The sequence below is a fragment of the Marmota monax genome, unplaced genomic scaffold (genome assembly GCF_021218885.2).
Source record: "Marmota monax isolate L192 unplaced genomic scaffold, Marmota_monax_Labrador192_F-V1.1 WCK01_AAM20220418_F8-fsc00003, whole genome shotgun sequence".
Lineage (NCBI taxonomy): Eukaryota > Metazoa > Chordata > Mammalia > Rodentia > Sciuridae > Marmota > Marmota monax.
Genome location: NW_026694084.1, coordinates 23,065,955 through 23,084,162, shown reverse-complemented (window position 1 = coordinate 23,084,162; position 18,208 = coordinate 23,065,955). Strand labels below are relative to the sequence as shown.

The 18,208-nt window shown below is 39.2% G+C and overlaps 1 protein-coding gene across 1 annotated transcript; it reads right to left on the bottom strand.

The window, feature by feature from the left end:
- Nucleotides 1-2,173: 2,173 nt before the first annotated feature.
- Aard (alanine and arginine rich domain containing protein) lies at nucleotides 2,174-8,155 on the bottom strand. The gene is made up of 2 exons (XM_046464796.2): nucleotides 7,417-8,155; nucleotides 2,174-3,390 (listed from the first exon to the last, which is right to left on the bottom strand). The coding sequence occupies exons 1-2, from the start codon at nucleotides 7,729-7,731 to the stop codon at nucleotides 3,232-3,234; spliced, it is 474 nt and encodes a 157-aa protein (XP_046320752.1). The 5' UTR covers nucleotides 7,732-8,155; the 3' UTR covers nucleotides 2,174-3,231.
- Nucleotides 8,156-18,208: the final 10,053 nt, after the last annotated feature.

The following is an 18,208-nucleotide window of genomic DNA, read 5'->3' as shown; positions in this document are numbered from 1 at the left end:
TAGTTCTCATTCTACCTTAACCTTTCTTGATAAGGCAAAGAAGCAGAGAGGCAGCAGCGATGGCAGCATCAGCAACCATGAAAACAACCAGGAGAGAAAGCAGCTGGCTCTGGAGGGCCTTGTGCCAAACCCTAGGCCCAGAGGGACTCTGGCAGTGATGATAGTGGTAAACAAACAGAGCTGATGGCTGCACAGGGTGCTAGATCCTGCCAGGAGGGGACTGAGGAGATAGGATTCCTGTAATTATGCTAGTGTGGGCTCAGCTATCATGAGGTTGTCCACAGCAGACTCTGATCTGTCCCCAGGCTGGGGTTGCTGCAGCACCTGTTCCAGCAGAAGTAGTCTGGCAAGCCAAACAAAACAGGATTGTCCACGCCACCTGTAAAGGAATGTGCTGCCTAATGACATGTGCAAAGCACCTAATTGTCATAATCAATTTTGAACCTCTTCACTGGTAGGTGCTAAACAAGCACCACAGAGCGAAAGCCCATTTCCTGAAAAGGTGTTTTTATCCCCCCACCATTAACACTGTGAGCAATCGTGTCATTCGAAAAAGCCAAGCATCATATTTTCATGGTGAAATTGTTTTTAGTGCCTCTTCTTTTGGCCCTCTCTCTCCGCTTTTGTTATGAGCATCTTACTTTCCTCGGTTTATTCAGTTACTGCTTCCCTGATGAGTAATTTGGGTTATAATTATTTTCTCATTTCCTCTCCAACTGGCACTAGTTTTGGCCCCTTCCATCTCATATATCTTTAAAATGTCACACTGTTGCCCTGGTTTATTTTAAAACCCTGGTACAAGGGGAACTGTAACCAATGTAGGCACATCCTTGCATCTCTTAGAAAACTTTCCTTCTGGCTTCCTGTGTGCCACTGCTGATAGGAAGACAATCCAGCAAGCTGACAACAAACAGTAGAGTGTCATTTCAAACAAAAATGGTAAAACAATCATCTGTTTCTGCTACCTAAAAAAAAAGGCAAGGGATGTCTAGAAAAACAGAAACATTTAATAGTGATAATGTCCCATATCAAAGCTCTCATTACGTTTTCATATTGCACAGCCAAAATTACAAGGCCAAGGCCAATCCTACTGATTAGGACTTCCATAATTAAGATATTTTTGAGGCAAAGAGTTTCTGTCTCTTCATCTGGGGTTCCTAAAATAACGTTTATCTCTGAAAATTAGAATAAAAAAGTGGTAACAAAACTTTGCAATAAAATAATGAACTTTTTTTTTCTTTTTGGTCTGAAAACTTGAACATCAATGCATCTATTTTCAGAAGTTCTCTTTCATATTTCTTTCTTTTGATGTCCAATATAGCACATCATCAGTATGATCAAACTACATAAATACTAAGCAATGTCTATAATCTATATTTTCTAAGGAACTGAGTTTATAAATGAATCACCTTGAGTATTTCCTCAGAATCATAAGTATTTATAAATATGATCCTTAAAACACTCTTGAGAATGATCACTGCAACAATTAAGGGGCAGCTTAAAACAAATATAACAATAACAACAACAGCAAAAAACATCATGAGGAACTCATTCCTCATAAATTCAATAAAATTAAAAGGAGCCGGGCATGGTGATACATGCCTATAATCCCAAAAGATGGAGAAGCTGAGGCAGGAGAACACAAGTTCAAAGCCCACCTCAGCAAGTTAGTCAGGCCCTAAGCAACTTAGCAAGACCCTGACTCAAAATTAAAAAAAAAAAATAAAAAAGAGCTGGGGATGTGATTCAGTGGTTAAGCACCTCTGGGTTCAATTCCCAGTATGAATAATAATAATGAAAAGGAAGAAACACATAGGAAATATGTTTTTACAAACCTAATTTTGAATATCACTGTGTATATTCATAATAGCTCATAATAGCTCAGTCCTACAGAGGTAAGAAATTAAGTATCAATAGGCTAGAATAATTTACTTACTATGGAAAAAAGTTAAAGACAAACTAAACTTGGTCCAGATATTCTCAAATACTCACACTAGAAAAAATTTTATTTCTTTTTTCTCTTTCATTGCTTGTTTGTGGGTTTTGGTGTTAGAGATTAAACCCAGAGCCTCATGCACACACATGCTATTCCACTGAGCTACACCCCTAGCCCCAGCATTTATTTTAAAAAGAGAAAGACCACATCTCTTAGGTTCTTTTGTGTTCAAGAGCAATTTTATTTTAATTAAGCATTAAAATTACATAGCTTGTTATAAATTAATGTTTACTTTTAGATAACCAGTATAAATATCAATTAGGCCTACAACTATTTTTTAATGTTTATTTTTTTTACATTAAAAAGACAGTACTTTTAAGGCACAGTTAGATATTCTAATGCAACAATAAGAACTATTGTAACTCCTATAAACTAAATGAAAGAATTGCTTTAGTTAGGAAACTTTTTGTATACAGTCATAAAACTACAACTTGAATAAACTTGCATAAAAGGAGATTTTATGAAAAGGAAGAAACACATAGGAAATCTATTTTGCAAATATAATTTCAAGTATAATTGAGAGTATTTCATGTATCTAAAGGATAACAAGCCTGACCTCAGAGACAAGGAACACCACAGCCTCCCTCTCCTTTTGAGCTCAGTGATTCAGTTTCAACCCCCGAACCACCCCCCTGGGCTGGGCTTTCTACCATGGTGACCACAGCAGCTTCTGTGTCCCTTGTCACACAGACTCAGTGAATGTACCTGTTCAAAAAAATCCTGGGACAATCTGTTCTGTTTTCCTTGATCTGGATGACAATATCCAAGAAGAAGGAACATTCTCAGTGGCAAACCACCAGAAGGTCTTGTCAGATTCCAGGCAGAAGTAATTCCCGAAAAATGAGGGGAGAGCAATATATTGAACAGGCTACTGGGCTACAAATCAAGAATAAATAATAAAGTAAGACAAAAACAAGTTCAGGTAAAGCCCCAAAAGAAAGGTAACAAAAAGAGGGAAGATTGGAAATTGGCTTGGGCATCTGTGACTTTCCTTCCCATAACCCGCCCCATACACACACACACACACACACACACACACACTTCTTGTGGAAAAGAGCCCAAACAATAAATAAATATTTTCAAAATATTTTAAGGCACCATTTTCTCTGTCCTCTTTCTTAGATGTTTTTTGTCGTTTTCCCTAGGCATCCAAATTTTTGGTCTATAAATTGTCCTCAGAGCTCATATCAAGCACATATAATGTTACTGTTAGAATCATTTCAGAGTTATCTGTGTTATGGGTTCAGATCATGCTCCTGATTCACAGCATTATCTTCCAGGGATTGAGATTCTGATGCAATTTCCAGTTCATGCTCTGTTTTCAGCTGCTGCATTTTCGTGTTTAAATCCAGTAAAGTTCTGGCCAGCTGATGGTTTTGGAAACACATTTCCAGCTAAAAGTTAGGGGGGAAAAAATATAAGGATTTTTATTAGCTTGAGATACAGATCAAATGAAACTGCTCTCAACTGCACAGGAGAAATAAGGAGTCTTTGGGAAAGGAAAATAAGATATCAAAAAAAGATGTATTTCTCATCTTATTTTCACGTTCTGACTATTTGGCCTGGCTATAAAACTGACTTTCTATACGACAAGGTAAAATTCAGATATATAAATAGCTTTTGAAATGGCCTTGAAATGAAAACAAAAATAGCTGATGCACAAAACTGTCCATATGAAAAATACCTGTGTACTGAAGGCTGTTTTCAAGCAATGGCATGTGATCCACGATGAAATCATTTATCTTTATGAGCTTTCCCAGCCACAAGATAACTGCCTAAGGCCATCTGAGTGTTCAGGCTCTGGGCCCATTTACTTGATTACTTGTCATTTCAAGTTTTCAGGATTTTAAATGGTCTCTCCAACGAGCAAAAACATTTAACGACACCTTAGAGGCACATGTATAGTTATGTGTACTTATATAATCTAACACTTTTCACTCTAGAATGAAATGTTATATAGCAAGACTGATTTATACCTCCTCCAATCAGAGTTTATGAAGGTCTTCCTGTGTTAAAATTTTTTAAAACTAGATCTCTAGGGCAGATTACCCAGGAGGCAGTCTAACAAAGCTTAGCCCAACATAAACTTTGTATTGTAACCTAAAACTAATGATCAACTACTTGTGAATTTCTTGGATCAGGGTCTAGCTTGATGCAGCTCCTGAGAAATTTGCTCTTTCTGCTTAAAATCTCCCATCAACTCGCCAAAAATGACCATCTCAGGATGAACCAGGACATTGTGTAAATTAAAAAGTGCATAATGCATCGGTTGGTGGTCCGTATGTAATTTGCAAAATAAAGCTAGTGTGTAAAGTTATCTTTCAGTTTTCCCCCACATTTTTCTTCATTCTTCAACACCTAGAACCACTTCTATGGTAGCAAGAATTAGCAAGGGATAAAGTAGATGGACATCCAGCTAACAAACAGTAAAAGAACAACACGAAAAGCCCCTACTTGTGGCCTATGGGGAGCTTCAGTTCTCTCGGGCTCAGACTTGGGAATCCTGCCCTTTTTTTTTCCATCTTCTTTTTCTGGAACCCTTTCCCATGCCAGTTCCCACTGCATCCTGAAGACACAACATGCAAAGCCTCTCCTCCTTCTGACCTGTGGTTAAGATACCCTTCACCACTTCTCTTTCTACTGAATGCAATCAAGTGCCAACACTTCCAATTGTGTGGGTAGACATGACTGGCCCCTGCACTGCTTCCACAGCGTTCTGTACACTCGCTCTCGCAACACAAACCAGACTAGACTGATGATGCCGAGGGCAGAGTGTGTGTCTTATTCATGATTATGTCCCCAGCTTGGGTGCATTGCACACAGCACAATAGTCCTCTCTCTATATGTTTGCTAAAAGACTAAGTGAATGAAGGAATAAATGAATGAACTGATGATAGACAGCCATCCTCTGTCTTTATGCCAAGAATCAGGGAGTAAAATTATTGATAATGGTTCACTCTTTAATAAAGGAAGTATGTGTAATTTACACTTATTTAGGATATTCAAACATCAACAGTTTTTTAACTTTCTTTCATCATGGATGCCTTTGAGAATATGATGAAAGCCATGAGCTAGCTATGAGAGGAAAAAAAATGCACTTTATGCACCTAAAAAATTTTACATAGAATTTGAATATATATAACACTGAAACCTACTCACAATACATAAAAACCAATACATCCCACTAGGAAAAGCAAGTCAAACATAACTCCAAATTAACTGAACTTGTTCATCATATCAAAGAAACATCTTTGGTAAATTCTTTTTTAATATATGATACCTGTGCTTATGTGTATTGGTGTATGTAGATTCCTACAGAAATCTAATTAATTGACCATAATTAAAAATTACTTCTTCTAGTGATGATGATACTAAGCTAAAATACCCCTGTCTAATGCTTCTTCTTCATGACCAATTACACACATTGGCTAGGTGGTTGGCCAAGACATTGACCATGATTTCTAAATCAGGTACATAATATCTTGTGAATGTATAGAATTCTGTGGTTCCTTTCCAGAAAAACCTTAATTTTTTTACATATAAGTATTTGCTCTTTTTGGCACAGTCAATAACAATAATTATCACAATAAGAAGAGTCAACAAATAATGCCTATGATCTAGGCACTTGGTATAATATTGCCTCATATAATTCTTACAGAAATCCTATGAGATTATTATCTTCATTTTACAGGTGAATAAATAAACTCAAACTTACTAATTAACATCCCAAAGTGGTAGGGCCATCAAATGTTAACAGAGCCCATAAATGCTAATTCTGGGATATGAACCTTCATCTGCTTGGAATTTTATTCCCTATCTTCTCACCCACAAATATACATTACTTGGCTAAAACTCCTACTGGTGGAACAACTTGCTAGAATGTTATTAATAGGTGTCTCAGAGTTTGTTCAATATGATCTCTTCATTGGATTTAAATGAGTCCGCTGAGCTGCAGGGAGGGGTAGTGGCATAGGTGGTGGGTACAGAGATGGCTGGGCCTCAGCTTTAGCATTTGGCCTCCAGGTGGCTCCATAATGAGGTGGCTCCCATATCTAGCTAGTTAGACTCACTGCTAAGCCTCTGGATGAAAATCAAGTGTTTCTTCAACAAGGCTATATGGATACAATGGAGCCCTTATCAGATTCGGGTTATTAACATGGTAAAGTAAGATTAACTACCATACTGCCCTTCTTAAAGTCATAAAGGAGATAGATATTATGTTGAGGTACTTAACCAGACAATTCACTAATGTTTAACCATCAGTTCTAAAGTACTGGTTATTGGTATTTAATGTAAAGGAGAAATTTTCAAGTCAAGTCTCCATTACATAATTCATCAGCAGCACCATTTCAAAGCATGAATTGCTTCGATTTATGTTGTCCTTTTCAAACTCTGTTTTAGAGGGTTTTTTTAAATCTTAAAAAACACTCATATAAAATGTTTACATACACTTCCTCCTGTAGCACACTAAGTCGTAACCTGCCTGATATTCAAAAGCTACAGTGTTAGGTGCAGAACAGGCTGAACTATGTTATCTGCAGGGCAGGCTGAACAAATGTTAGCTGCAGGATGGCCCATGCACTCAAACCCCTCTCTGTCTGGTCCTTTATCACCTGTTTGGGTCAAAGCTGAATACTCACCCCCACCCCCTTGTGCCAACAGCTTGCAGACCCAAAGGCCCCCCCGTTAGATTTGGGCTATAAAAACTCCCTCCTGCTGGGCCCCCCTCTCTCTTGCTCTCTTGTTCTCTTGCTCTGTCTCTCTCTCTCTTGATCTCTCTGTCTCCCTTGCGTGCATGTTCTCCTCTCTCTCTCTCTTCCTCTTTCTCTCTTTTCTCCTCTGTTGCACTGCAGCAAAAAGATCTCTTGGTCGCTCCGAGTGTTGTGGTCACTTTCCTTTCATACAGTTTTACAAAACACCTTACCCTTTCCAGTCTTCTGAATTCTTAACAAGAGGTAAAATAAGAGTATCTTGTGGGATATAAAGAAAGAGTTGCTAATGGGCTCACTCCATTTATCCCAGGAGAGCTTATTTCATTGAATTTTCCTCCTCCACACTTCAAATATACACAAGTCAAAAATTTCCTATGGAGAACTTTTCATATAGCAGAATAATATAGAAACAGGTTGGGGAAGGTCAGCTGGGGTCTTGAGAACATCACTAGTACACTAGGCCCTGATCAACCCCGGAAGGCCTCTTCCCACGATGTTACTGGGGCAATGGCAATGAAACCGCAGTAAGTGGACACGAGCTGGCGCCCCGGGAAGACCAAGGACCGCGGTCAACTCTCACTCTCCCTGGGAACAACTCGGGTGGATCTCCCTAAATCCTCGGGTTGGCTACGCAGCCAGAGGCTCTGGAGGCGGAGAAGACCCAGGCGACTACTGCCCGAGAGCCGGCCGCCCAGCCCGCGCGCTCACCAGCTCTGCGCGCAGCCGGCCCAGAGCGCTCTCCACGCGCGCCGGACTCTGCTCTTCCAGCGCCGCCGCCTCCGCCGCCGCCTCGGCCGCCGCGGCAGCCTCCCGCGCACGCCGCGAGCCCCAGCGCGCCATGGTGCGCTGCAAGGCGCGCATCAGCCGCCGCCGCAGGTCCTCCAGGAGCGGGTTGGCAGCCGGAGATTCCTCCTGGACAGCCCCCGAGACGAAGGGTTGAGGGCCACAGTCGAGCTCTGCTGGCGACTCCATGGGGCCTCCAGAAAATTCTCTCTGTGCAGTGACCATAGTCCCGGAGCCCATCGCGGAGATGCAGAGTTGCTCCTTCGGCGCTCTTGCTGGCAATTTGTTTGCAAGTTTGAGCTTTAGGGCGGGTCAGGGCAGGGGCGGGGGCAACTAACAGTACCAGCAAGACCCTTGGAGGAGTAGGACGAGCTCACTGCTCATCCACTTAAGAGAGGCTGCTTTGTTTCCAGCCCTGTCTCTGTCCTTTCTCCCTCTTTTGCAACAAAGGAAGGAAACTGGGTCATTGTTTTTGCTTTGTGGAGTGGAGAATCTTTCTATGGAGGAGGCGGCGAAGACTGAACCTTCAGTCCATGTAGGTAGAAGTTGAGAAAGTCAAGATAGAATATCTTGACACTAAACCTTCCCGGGTGCCTTGGTTTTTGAATACTTTGTTCCTTGAAAACAAATTCCTGACTTTCCACCTGTCAGGCACCGTGCCAGGTGTTGGGGATGTAAAGACTAATTATTAGACCCCACACCTCTCCCCAAGTATCCTGGTCAAAGGGGGAGGAACTTGAGCCCATTTGCGAGTTCGAACAGTCTTTCTATAAATCCAATGACTCCTGCTGGGGATTCTGAAACTCGGTTCTTTTTTCTGTAGGTGACTCCTTCTACCACGTCCACGTTTAGAACGAAGTTCAGATGAAACACAGAAACTCCCTTTACTCCAAAGCATGTACTTTGGTAATTTCCAATTCAATGTAATCATGTGCCAATATTACACTCTTCCCAAAGAATACCAAGTCAAAAGACTGCCTCTTTTTGATCTAGTAGAGAATTTCATAAAAGGAATAAACAATCAAAACTTTTGTGTTCTCATACTCTGCAATGACTAAACAAATAAATAAAAATAAACAGTGACTGAAATGCTCACTTGGAACTCTCATTTTAGAGTTATTCCTTCAATAAAGTTGTACAAATCACCTGTAAGGTTCCAAGGTTCCTGGTAAGCACTGAAGGCAGTAAGAGCCCGTTTTTATTAATGCTTACTATATGGCAGGTGCTTTCCATGGATTAACCTATTCAACCTTCACAATAGCCCTGGCAAGGTAGGTGCTATTAGTTTCTGTGTCTTCCAAATGAAGAAACTAAGCAAAAAGTTAAAATGCATATTAAAGGCCACCAAGCTGTTAAGTGGTCCACTGGGGATCTGCACCTAGGAAAACTGGTTTGTGTTCCAGACCACTGGAATACACTCTGGATATGCCCAACCTTCCAAAGAGAAAGGAGAATGGCTCAAGTTATATGTTGCATGAGTGAGTGAAAAAGGGAATGCTCAAAATACTGTGCTCATAACAATCAGCTCTCCTGAAATACCTTTGGTGTACAATGGATTAGAAGGAACACAGGTTACCAGATTTCTGCAGATAATCTGACAAATTCAACACTTTACAATAATTTACAACCTCAGTACAATGAAATGCTTATCATTGTACATTGTTCATCTTTATATTCTCTAGAAACATTTGAAGTTGTGTTCTCTTGGTAGAGGTTATGAATTCTATATGATTTACTATTTGTTAGCAAAGTATAATGTGGTGAGGGGTTGTTTAGTTTTTGGTGATCAGTTGAGGGGACTAGAAAACTAGCACTACTCAATGAACAGTATAAATGCTTAAAATGCGTGTTCTGCTATGATTTTTCACTTGTATTTCCAGATCATTTTTTCTCAACCAGAATTTCAGTTAAGTTTGATTTAATTCCACAAACAGTGAATGAATGGTGTAGGTCCAGTGTCAAGCATTGTACATGTGAGGGAGATACAATGATGAATAAAATACAGAGCCCAGAGCTGGGAAAGGAATTCATTCATTCATTCAATAGGATTGATTTAATGTCTTGTTACATACTAAGGATTATACATGATGCTCAGGCTACAATGATAAACCAAGGGACAAAATTGTGTTTTAAAATTAATAATTTCCATCTATAGACTGATTTTTCAGCTGGGATGTACTTTGAATTTTATTATAATTTTTTTCATTGTGGTTCTGATTTGATTTTTTCTGTGCTGAGAAGAAGCTTTTTAGTTTGCTGTAATCTTTTGTTTTTGTTTCCTATACTTTTGGGATCTTGTCCATAACATCCTTGCTTGTCCAGATGTCCTGAAGCATTTCCCCTAAGTTTTCTTCTAGTAGTTTCATAGTGCTTAGTCTTACATTTAAGTCTTTAATACATTTTTAGTTTATTTTTGTAAATGGTAAGAGGTAGGGATGACTTTGACTCTTCTTGATTCTTAAAAGATACAAAACTTTTTTTAATATTTATTTTTTAGTTTTAGGTGGACACAATATCTTTATGTGATGCTGAGGATTGAACCCCGTGCCTCCCAGGTGCTAAGCGAGCACTCTACCACTTGAGCCACAACCCCAGCCCCGAAAGACATAAAACTCTTTAAAGAAAAAAATTAACACTATCTTTGTGTTTTTTTTTTTTTTTGGGGGGGGGGTATATTTTTTTGTCCCTAGTGCCTATCCTTTCCCTTCCCTCCTCCCTCTGCCTATTCCTCTTCCTCTACACTACTGGTCTTCCTTCTACTCATTTACTTATTTATTTGTTTTATGTGGTTTATAATGAATTTTGATGTAATATATGTGGCAACTATAGGTTAAATGTTGGGAACAAAAGAGATGTATATTTTATGTAAAATGACACATGGTATTAACCTTAAGTACACTGAAAAATATTAAGAGCAAATATTTTTAAGCCTGGAGCAATCACTAAATAATAATGCAAACAGGTATAACTAAAAAGCCAAACTAAAATGTCTCCCTAAAATGTTAAGATAATCCAATAGAAGGCTGGAATGGAGATACACAGAATTAAAACACCAAGGAGACAAACATAAAATACTAAAATGGAAGACCTAATTAGATCACATCAAAATTACATTAAATATTAAAGTACTCAATACTCCAACTAAAAGTTAAAGATACTCAACTAGATCTTTAAAAGTGGGGACAAAATATATTCTTTCTCAGGAACCTTAACTCGAACGTCACTTCTTTTTTTCCTCTTCAGCCATCTACTCAGACCAATTGTTCTTTTAAGCAATGGGTTCTGTGTGTTCCCTCTCCAAATAAAATGTTCCTGAGTGCTCTTTACAAAAAAAAAAAAATAATAATAAGTACTTGGCTTGAAAGATTTTCTTTATAAGCTTAAGATAAATACCTATAATATTTTTTGTGAGCGGCTTAGTAATAGTTTGGGCCATTTCGAAATCTATGGGGAAAGTGGTCATTTCATTTTCTGGTTAATTAGCAAAAATTCCTCTTTGGTTGTGCAATGTCCAAAAGATCGTTATTGTTTTCCTAACAATTTGCCAGAACTCTGGGTTCAAAGGCTCTTATCACATCCCAGCTTCACCTCTTGCATAAGCTCTCTGGGTCAATTTGTTGATAAGTAAAATGAGAATAATCTTTTATTCTTCACACAAATGCTAGGTAGATTAACTAAAGCACCCAGAATTTCACTGAGACAAGTTCGTAACAATTCACAAATACTATTTTTTGTTGTTTTTGTTCTTTTTAGTTACACAGGACAATAGAATGTATTTCGACATATTATATACAGATGGAGTATAACACCCCATTCTTTTGGTTGTACATGATGTGGAGTTAAACTGGTCATGTATTCATATATGAACATAGGAAAGTTATGTCCAATTCATTCTACTGTCTTTCCTATTCCCATCCTTCACCCTTCCCTTCATCCCCCTTTGTCTAATCCAATGAATTTCTATTCTGCCCCACCCCACGTTATTGTGTGTTAGCATCTGCATATCAGAGAGAACATTTGGCCTTTGGTTTTGGGGGATTGGCTTATTTCACTTAGCATGATAGTCTCTAGTTCCATCCATTTACCAGCAAATGCCATAATTCCATTCTTCTTTATGGCTGAGTATTCCATAGTGTATATGCATGACACTCTCTTTATCCATTTGTCTGTTGAAGGGTACCTAGGTTGGTTCCATAGCTTGGCTATGGTGAATTGAGCTGCTGTGAACATTGATGTATTAGCCTCACTGTAGTATGCTGATTTTAAGTCCTTTGGGTATATGCCAAGGAGTGGGATATCTAGGTCAAATGGTGGTTCCAATCCAGGTTTTCTAAGGAATATCCATACTGCTTTCCAGAGTGGTTGCACCAATTTGCAATGCATCTGTGTGCCTTTCCCCCCACATCCTCACCAACAACAAATGCTGTTCTTGTTATATAAGGGACATGATCAAGAATCTTGCCATAAAGATACATTACTTAACACTGCATCAAGAGATATCATTGAGCTGTATATCTAAGATACAGAAGAATTGGTTTTAGGATTCCAAGAGAAACTCAGTCAGGTCTAAACTACAGAAGTGATACCAAGATAGCCAGTGTCCATTCTAGTGGACAACAATTTTAAACTGCCAGTGACCATGTGCAACCAATATAGTAATCTCCGTCACAGTGGTGGACTGTGTTATTGCTTAACATATTCTCTGTCTCTCTTGGTGGAAAGGTTATTCTTTCTCTACTCCACTGACCTCAGGCTGGGCTGTGAGATTTGCTTAAGGCAATGAACTATGAGCAAAAGGACATGTCCCATTTGCCAGCAAAAACTGTAGGTGCCATCACACAATCCCTGTCTTCTCCAACAGCATTCAGGTAGGCAGCTCCAACACCCTCCCACACCCTCCCACACCAGGAGCACAAGGGAAGCTGGCCCATCATGCCTGTGGAGCTTGAGTAAGAAACAAACATTTGTAGTAATCCATGGAGATTAGTGTTTACTTTTTTGAAAATCCTCATATCTGATTCTCCCTCTGATCTCTCTCTTTTCCCTATAAATAGAGTGTAGATGTAAGCATGCAGAAGACAGAAAGTTCTGGTCAATTGAAGTTTTACTGAATCATTGCTATAAAGAGATGTATGGAAACTTATTTGCCTAACAAGGAAAATCTAGCTATTAAAAGGTACAAATAAATTCTAGTAACTGTCCAAATACATTTGCTCTTTTATTAGATGAGTTACAAAAGTCAAATATGACATGGAGATAACGTCAACAGATTTTTTCGACAGAATATACAAAGATTCATATGTGGGTACTGTATAATTTTAGACTGCCAATTTATAGTCGGAGAAGACCATTGCTGCTTGCCTCCATACCAAATATAAAAGGGTAGGTGACTTTTAATGCAGTTTTGATTGCTTATCTCATCTTCATGCTCTTCATCTTGAAGACATTTTAATTACAGCCTTCTAAGACTCAACAGAACCTGGCATCCTCTAAGTGTAGAAACTAAAAATCTTGTGGCACTTTTCCAGAAGCCTTTTATATATTGTGGTAGTCAAGAGTTTTGAGAAATAGAATGAATGTCAAATGTGTCTAAACAGCAACTTTGATACCCATTCTAATAAACGTATTTGTATTGTAACTTACAAGGAGTATGTTATTTTCTCTGAAGTTCAATTCTAAAATTTCTACATACTCTGAAAGCAATGTCTTCTGAGGGACATTGTCATTTTATTTTATGATTGAACCTTTTTTATTAAAACTGAAATATCCTCCATAGTCAATCAGCACATATTTGCTGAGCTGTGCTATTCATAACCAAGCCCAGGAATAATGGAAGCAAATGCATTTCTTTTGTGACCCATTACATGCATTAAAACTTAAAAGGTGATAATTGCCAAAAAAAATTAGTATGTGTAGTAGGTAGCTTCAAAAATTGCCCCCAATGACCTCTGCCTGGATCTGGTGAACCAGTTCCAATCAGAGTAGCAAAAGGGATGGAATGGAGTGTCATTTCTGAGATTGGGTCACAGAAAGTCTCTTGGTTTCACCTTGTTCACTGTCTCTTGCTTGCTTTCTTATTTGCTTGTTCTGAAAGACACCCGCTGCTGTGCCATGAGCTGTCCTATGGAGAGGCCTCTGTAGCGGGATCAGAGGGAGGCCCCTGGCCAACAGGCAGTGAGGAATCAAAGCCATCATTCCAGTAGACCATAAGGATCTGAATCAACCAGATGAGTGAGAGGGACTTCAGAGTCTAGCGTGGGAGCAGACATGTTGACAAGCTGAATTTGACAACTCCGTGTGAAGACAGGCTGCAACCGCTTCTTTTCCACTGATAGGCACTCCTCCATGCTTGCTATGGACTCTGACTATTGGCCCACTAACCCCTTCCTGTTTGTCTCCAGGGTCCTCAAGTGACTGCGAATTCCACCTCATAATTCATTCAGGAGTCTCTCCTTCTAGAATGGTAGGCACTTGGTAAGCGACTTCAGGTTAAGAAATATCATTATCTTGTGCACAACACAAACACATCCACTGGCACGTACCACGTGACCCTCGACTGCCCATTTAATTAAACTGAATGACACGTTTGGTTCCCTATATTTTTCTGACCTTCTCTGACATTTGTTTTTCACTTCAAGGATCTACTTACATAAGCCATATATGAGAATTTATTTTTGTCCAGAATGATCATTTAAAAAGCCTGCATTTTGAAAACCTACCCTAATTCTATCTATAATTCACTTCAATCCCTCAATAAAAAAGAAACTCCCTCCTTCCTCTTTGTTCTCCCTTCCCTGCCAGAGCCCTGTGGTACAGTATTTCATCTAATTCACATCAGCACCCTCTAGTGTTCCATCCAGCTTTCCGACAGCCCCTGGGTCAATCCCAGCCCTACCTTGACCTGCCTGCCCAGTTGTGTCTTCAGTCCTGTTCCTCAGCTTCACATGCTTCCCCCTGTGTTCACCTCAGACAGGAGCCTCTTCACACCACCCGACAGCCTCTCTGCTCATTCCTCCTTGGTCTCTTCAAATCTTCCACAAAACCTGTTCTGGACTCTGACCACCACTTTCCTGCACAGAGACATTTTCTTTCTACTTCAGTGAGACAATAGTTAACAACCGTCAACACACACGGCACTCACTGTGTGCCAGCTGCCGTTCCATGTTACTCCGAATCCTCACACCTACCCTATGAGGTAAGTACCAGAATTTGAAGCATTTTATTGAGCAGTAGCTGAGGCTCAGAGAGGTTAAGTAACTGCCTGGAGCCATAACTGTGGGGCACCTTAGAGCACCATAGGGCAGCTCATGGCACACTATCTGAGCTCTCAGCCACAGGATTATCTGGCCTAAGATGGTCAAGTGGAACACCCTCAATGTATCCTTCTTTCACATCAATATCTTAACCTCTTATTGTGTTTGTTTACCGTTATTTAAGACCAAGTCCAAAGGGTGGGGGGACCAGACTTAGGATGAAGTGTGTGGGGGGGTATCTACTCCCCTGAGTAAAAGCAGAAGAAAAATGGATGGAATTATAAATAATAAAAAGATGCACTAGTGGGAAAGAGCAAATAGCTCAATCAGAGTTGAAAACAGGGATTACACAGAAAAATGAAGCAAATACCACAAAAAGAATAATGTTAAGGCTATTCACTGTAATACTCTTCGTTATAGTGAAAATGTAAACTATCAAAATATCTATCAATAAATGTGGTAGAGATTGCTAATTACCCACTCAACCTCCATTTTCTCCTCCTTCCTTACTGATGGAACTTGATTTATCAATAGAACCAATATGAAATGCTAAGATACTGCATTTCCCTTAATTCCTTACATGCAGGGATGGCTATGTGTTAAAATATGACAAATGAGATATAAGCAGAAATTATTAGATAAGACATGTACGAAAGTTCTTTGAAAAATGGACAGAATTTTCATTCCTTTTCTTCCACTTCTTCCTGATTGGAATGAACATTTGATTGAAGGAGCTCTAACAGCCACTTTGGGACCATGATATTACCTTGAAATTGGAGCCATGCTCAATGTCACAACACTGAAATCAGTCAATGCCTGAAGATATCAGGTACTCATCACACCAACTCTTACTATATGAGAAAGATAAAACTTCTAATGTCTTTGTACTAATTTTTTAATGTCTGATACCAGCAGCTAAAAGTAAATCCTAACTAACAAAATGGAAAGAAATATTTAATAAATTATGGTGTATTCATAGTTTAGAATTCCATAGACCCAATTTTTTTTTAAAAAAGTAGACCTATGTTCTATCATTGCAAGAAGCCCATCACATATTATCCAGAGGTAAAAGGAAGCTATGAAGTAAACTGTAACATAGGATAGTTTTTTTCTTCACAAATTATAGATAGATGTGTTTGCATATGTATTTAAAAGGGGGGTTAGAAAAATCAATACAGATATGGTAGTGGTACTTGTAGGGGCTGGAAGTTATGAAGGAAGGAGTCTTTTATTCTTTAATCTGTATTTCTCTTTATTACTTCAATGTTTAACAACAAATGATGAATTCTGTGTATAAAAATAAAGATGAAAAAAAGAGACAAGTCCATCCGAACCCATTTCACTCTGACTACACGGAGATTTTTCTAGACAGAGTTCAGCTTCAGTGACACCCAGGGCAATTTGCAAAGAGTGTCATGCAGTGGCTTACACATATCAGTGCAGTGAATTAAAATGCAGACTGCCAAGTTCAGATTCATTCATTTTCACTTTGTATTGATTTTCATCCTCTTTGTACCTTAGTTAAATATTATGTACAAATATAAAATGCAAATATTTGTGCAATTCATTAACCTGCATTTTTTTCTTCCTTCTTGTCTGGATCCCCAAATTATATTTTTTAAAATAGGTATGATTCACACTTGACATAACTTGGCAGCTATGTGCTGCAAGGCTGCCTTTCTATTGAATTGTTCCTCTTTGGCACAGACAGCAATGTGAACAATAGAAGAGCTGCACCTGTCTTGGAAAACTCAGCCAAAAGGCTGTGGGCTTGGTAGAAAACACACCTAAATGCATCCCTTGTGAATTATTGATAAATACAGGAAGTCACTTGAAGCCTTCAGTTATATTAATGCCAAGTATATAATAGCCCTGTTATTTGACTGAGTTGGTTTTCAAGGAAATAACAACTATACTGCACAAGATCATTTTCAAAGTGTACCTTCCCACTCATTGAGAGGTATTGGGGAATCCCCAGAGCTGAGATTCTCTTAAAACTGAAAATAAATGGAAATCCATCTTTCTTTATTATTTTTTTTTAATTTTTTATTGTGGGTTGTTCAAAACATTACAAATTTCTTGACATATCATATTCCACACTTTGATTCAAGTGGGTTATGAACTCCCACATTCACCCCATACACAGATTGCAGAATCACATCAGTTACACATCCATTGATTTACATATTGCCATACTAGTGTCTGTTGTGCTCCGCTGCCTTTCCCATCCTCCACCCTCCCCCCTCCCCACCTCTCCCCTCCCCTCCCCTCCTCTCTCTCTACCCCCTCCACTGTATAACCCTGAGGGTCTCCTTCCATTACCATGCAATTTCCCTTCTCTCTCCCTTTCCCTCCCACCTCTCATCCCTGTTAAATGTTAATCTTCTTCTCCTGCTCTTCGTCCCTACTCTGATCTTAGTTACTCTCCTTATATCAAAGAAGACATTTGGCATTTGTTTTTTAGGGATTGGCTAGCTTCACTTAGCATAATCTGCTCTAATGCCATCCATTTCCCTGTAAATTCTATGATTTTGTCATTTTTTAATGCAGAGTAATACTCCATTGTGTATAAATGCCACATTTTTTTTATCCATTCGTCTATTGAAGGGCATCTAGGTTGGTTCCACAGTCTTGCTATTGTGAACTGTGCTGCTATGAACATCGATGTAGCAGTGTCCCTGTAGCATGCTCTTTTTAGGTCTTTAGGGAATAGACCAAGAAGGGGAATAGCTGGGTCAAATGGTGGCTCCATTCCCAGCTTTCCAAGAAATCTCCATACTGCTTTCCAAATTGGCTGCACCAATCTGCAGTCCCACCAGCAATGTACAAGTGTACCCTTTTCCCCACATCCTCACCAGCACTTGTTGTTGTTTGACTTCATAATGGCTGCCAATCTTACTGGAGTGAGATGGTATCTTAGGGTGGTTTTGATTTGCATTTCTCTGACAGCTAGAGATGTTGAGCATTTTTTCATGTACTTGTTGATTGACTGTATGTCCTCCTCTGAGAAGTGTCTGTTCAGGTCCTTGGCCCATTTGTTGATTGGGTTGTTTGTTCTCTTATTGTCTAATTTTTTGAGTTCTTTGTATACTCTGGATATTAGGGCTCTATCTGAAGTGTGAGGAGTAAAGATTTGTTCCCAGGGTGTAGGCTCCCTATTTACCTCTCTTATTGTTTCTTTTGCTGAGAAAAAACTTTTTAGTTTGAGTAAGTCCCATTTGTTGATTCTAGTTATTAACTTTTGTGCTATGGGTGTCCTATTGAGGAATTTGGAGCCCGACCCCACAGTATGTAGATCGTAGCCAACTTTTTCTTCTATCAGACGGCGCGTCTCTGATTTGATATCAAGCTCCTTGATCCATTTTGAATTCACTTTTGTGCATGGCGAGAGAAAGGGATTCAGTTTCATTTTGTTGCATATGGATTTCCAGTTTTCCCAGCACCATTTGTTGAAGATGCTATCC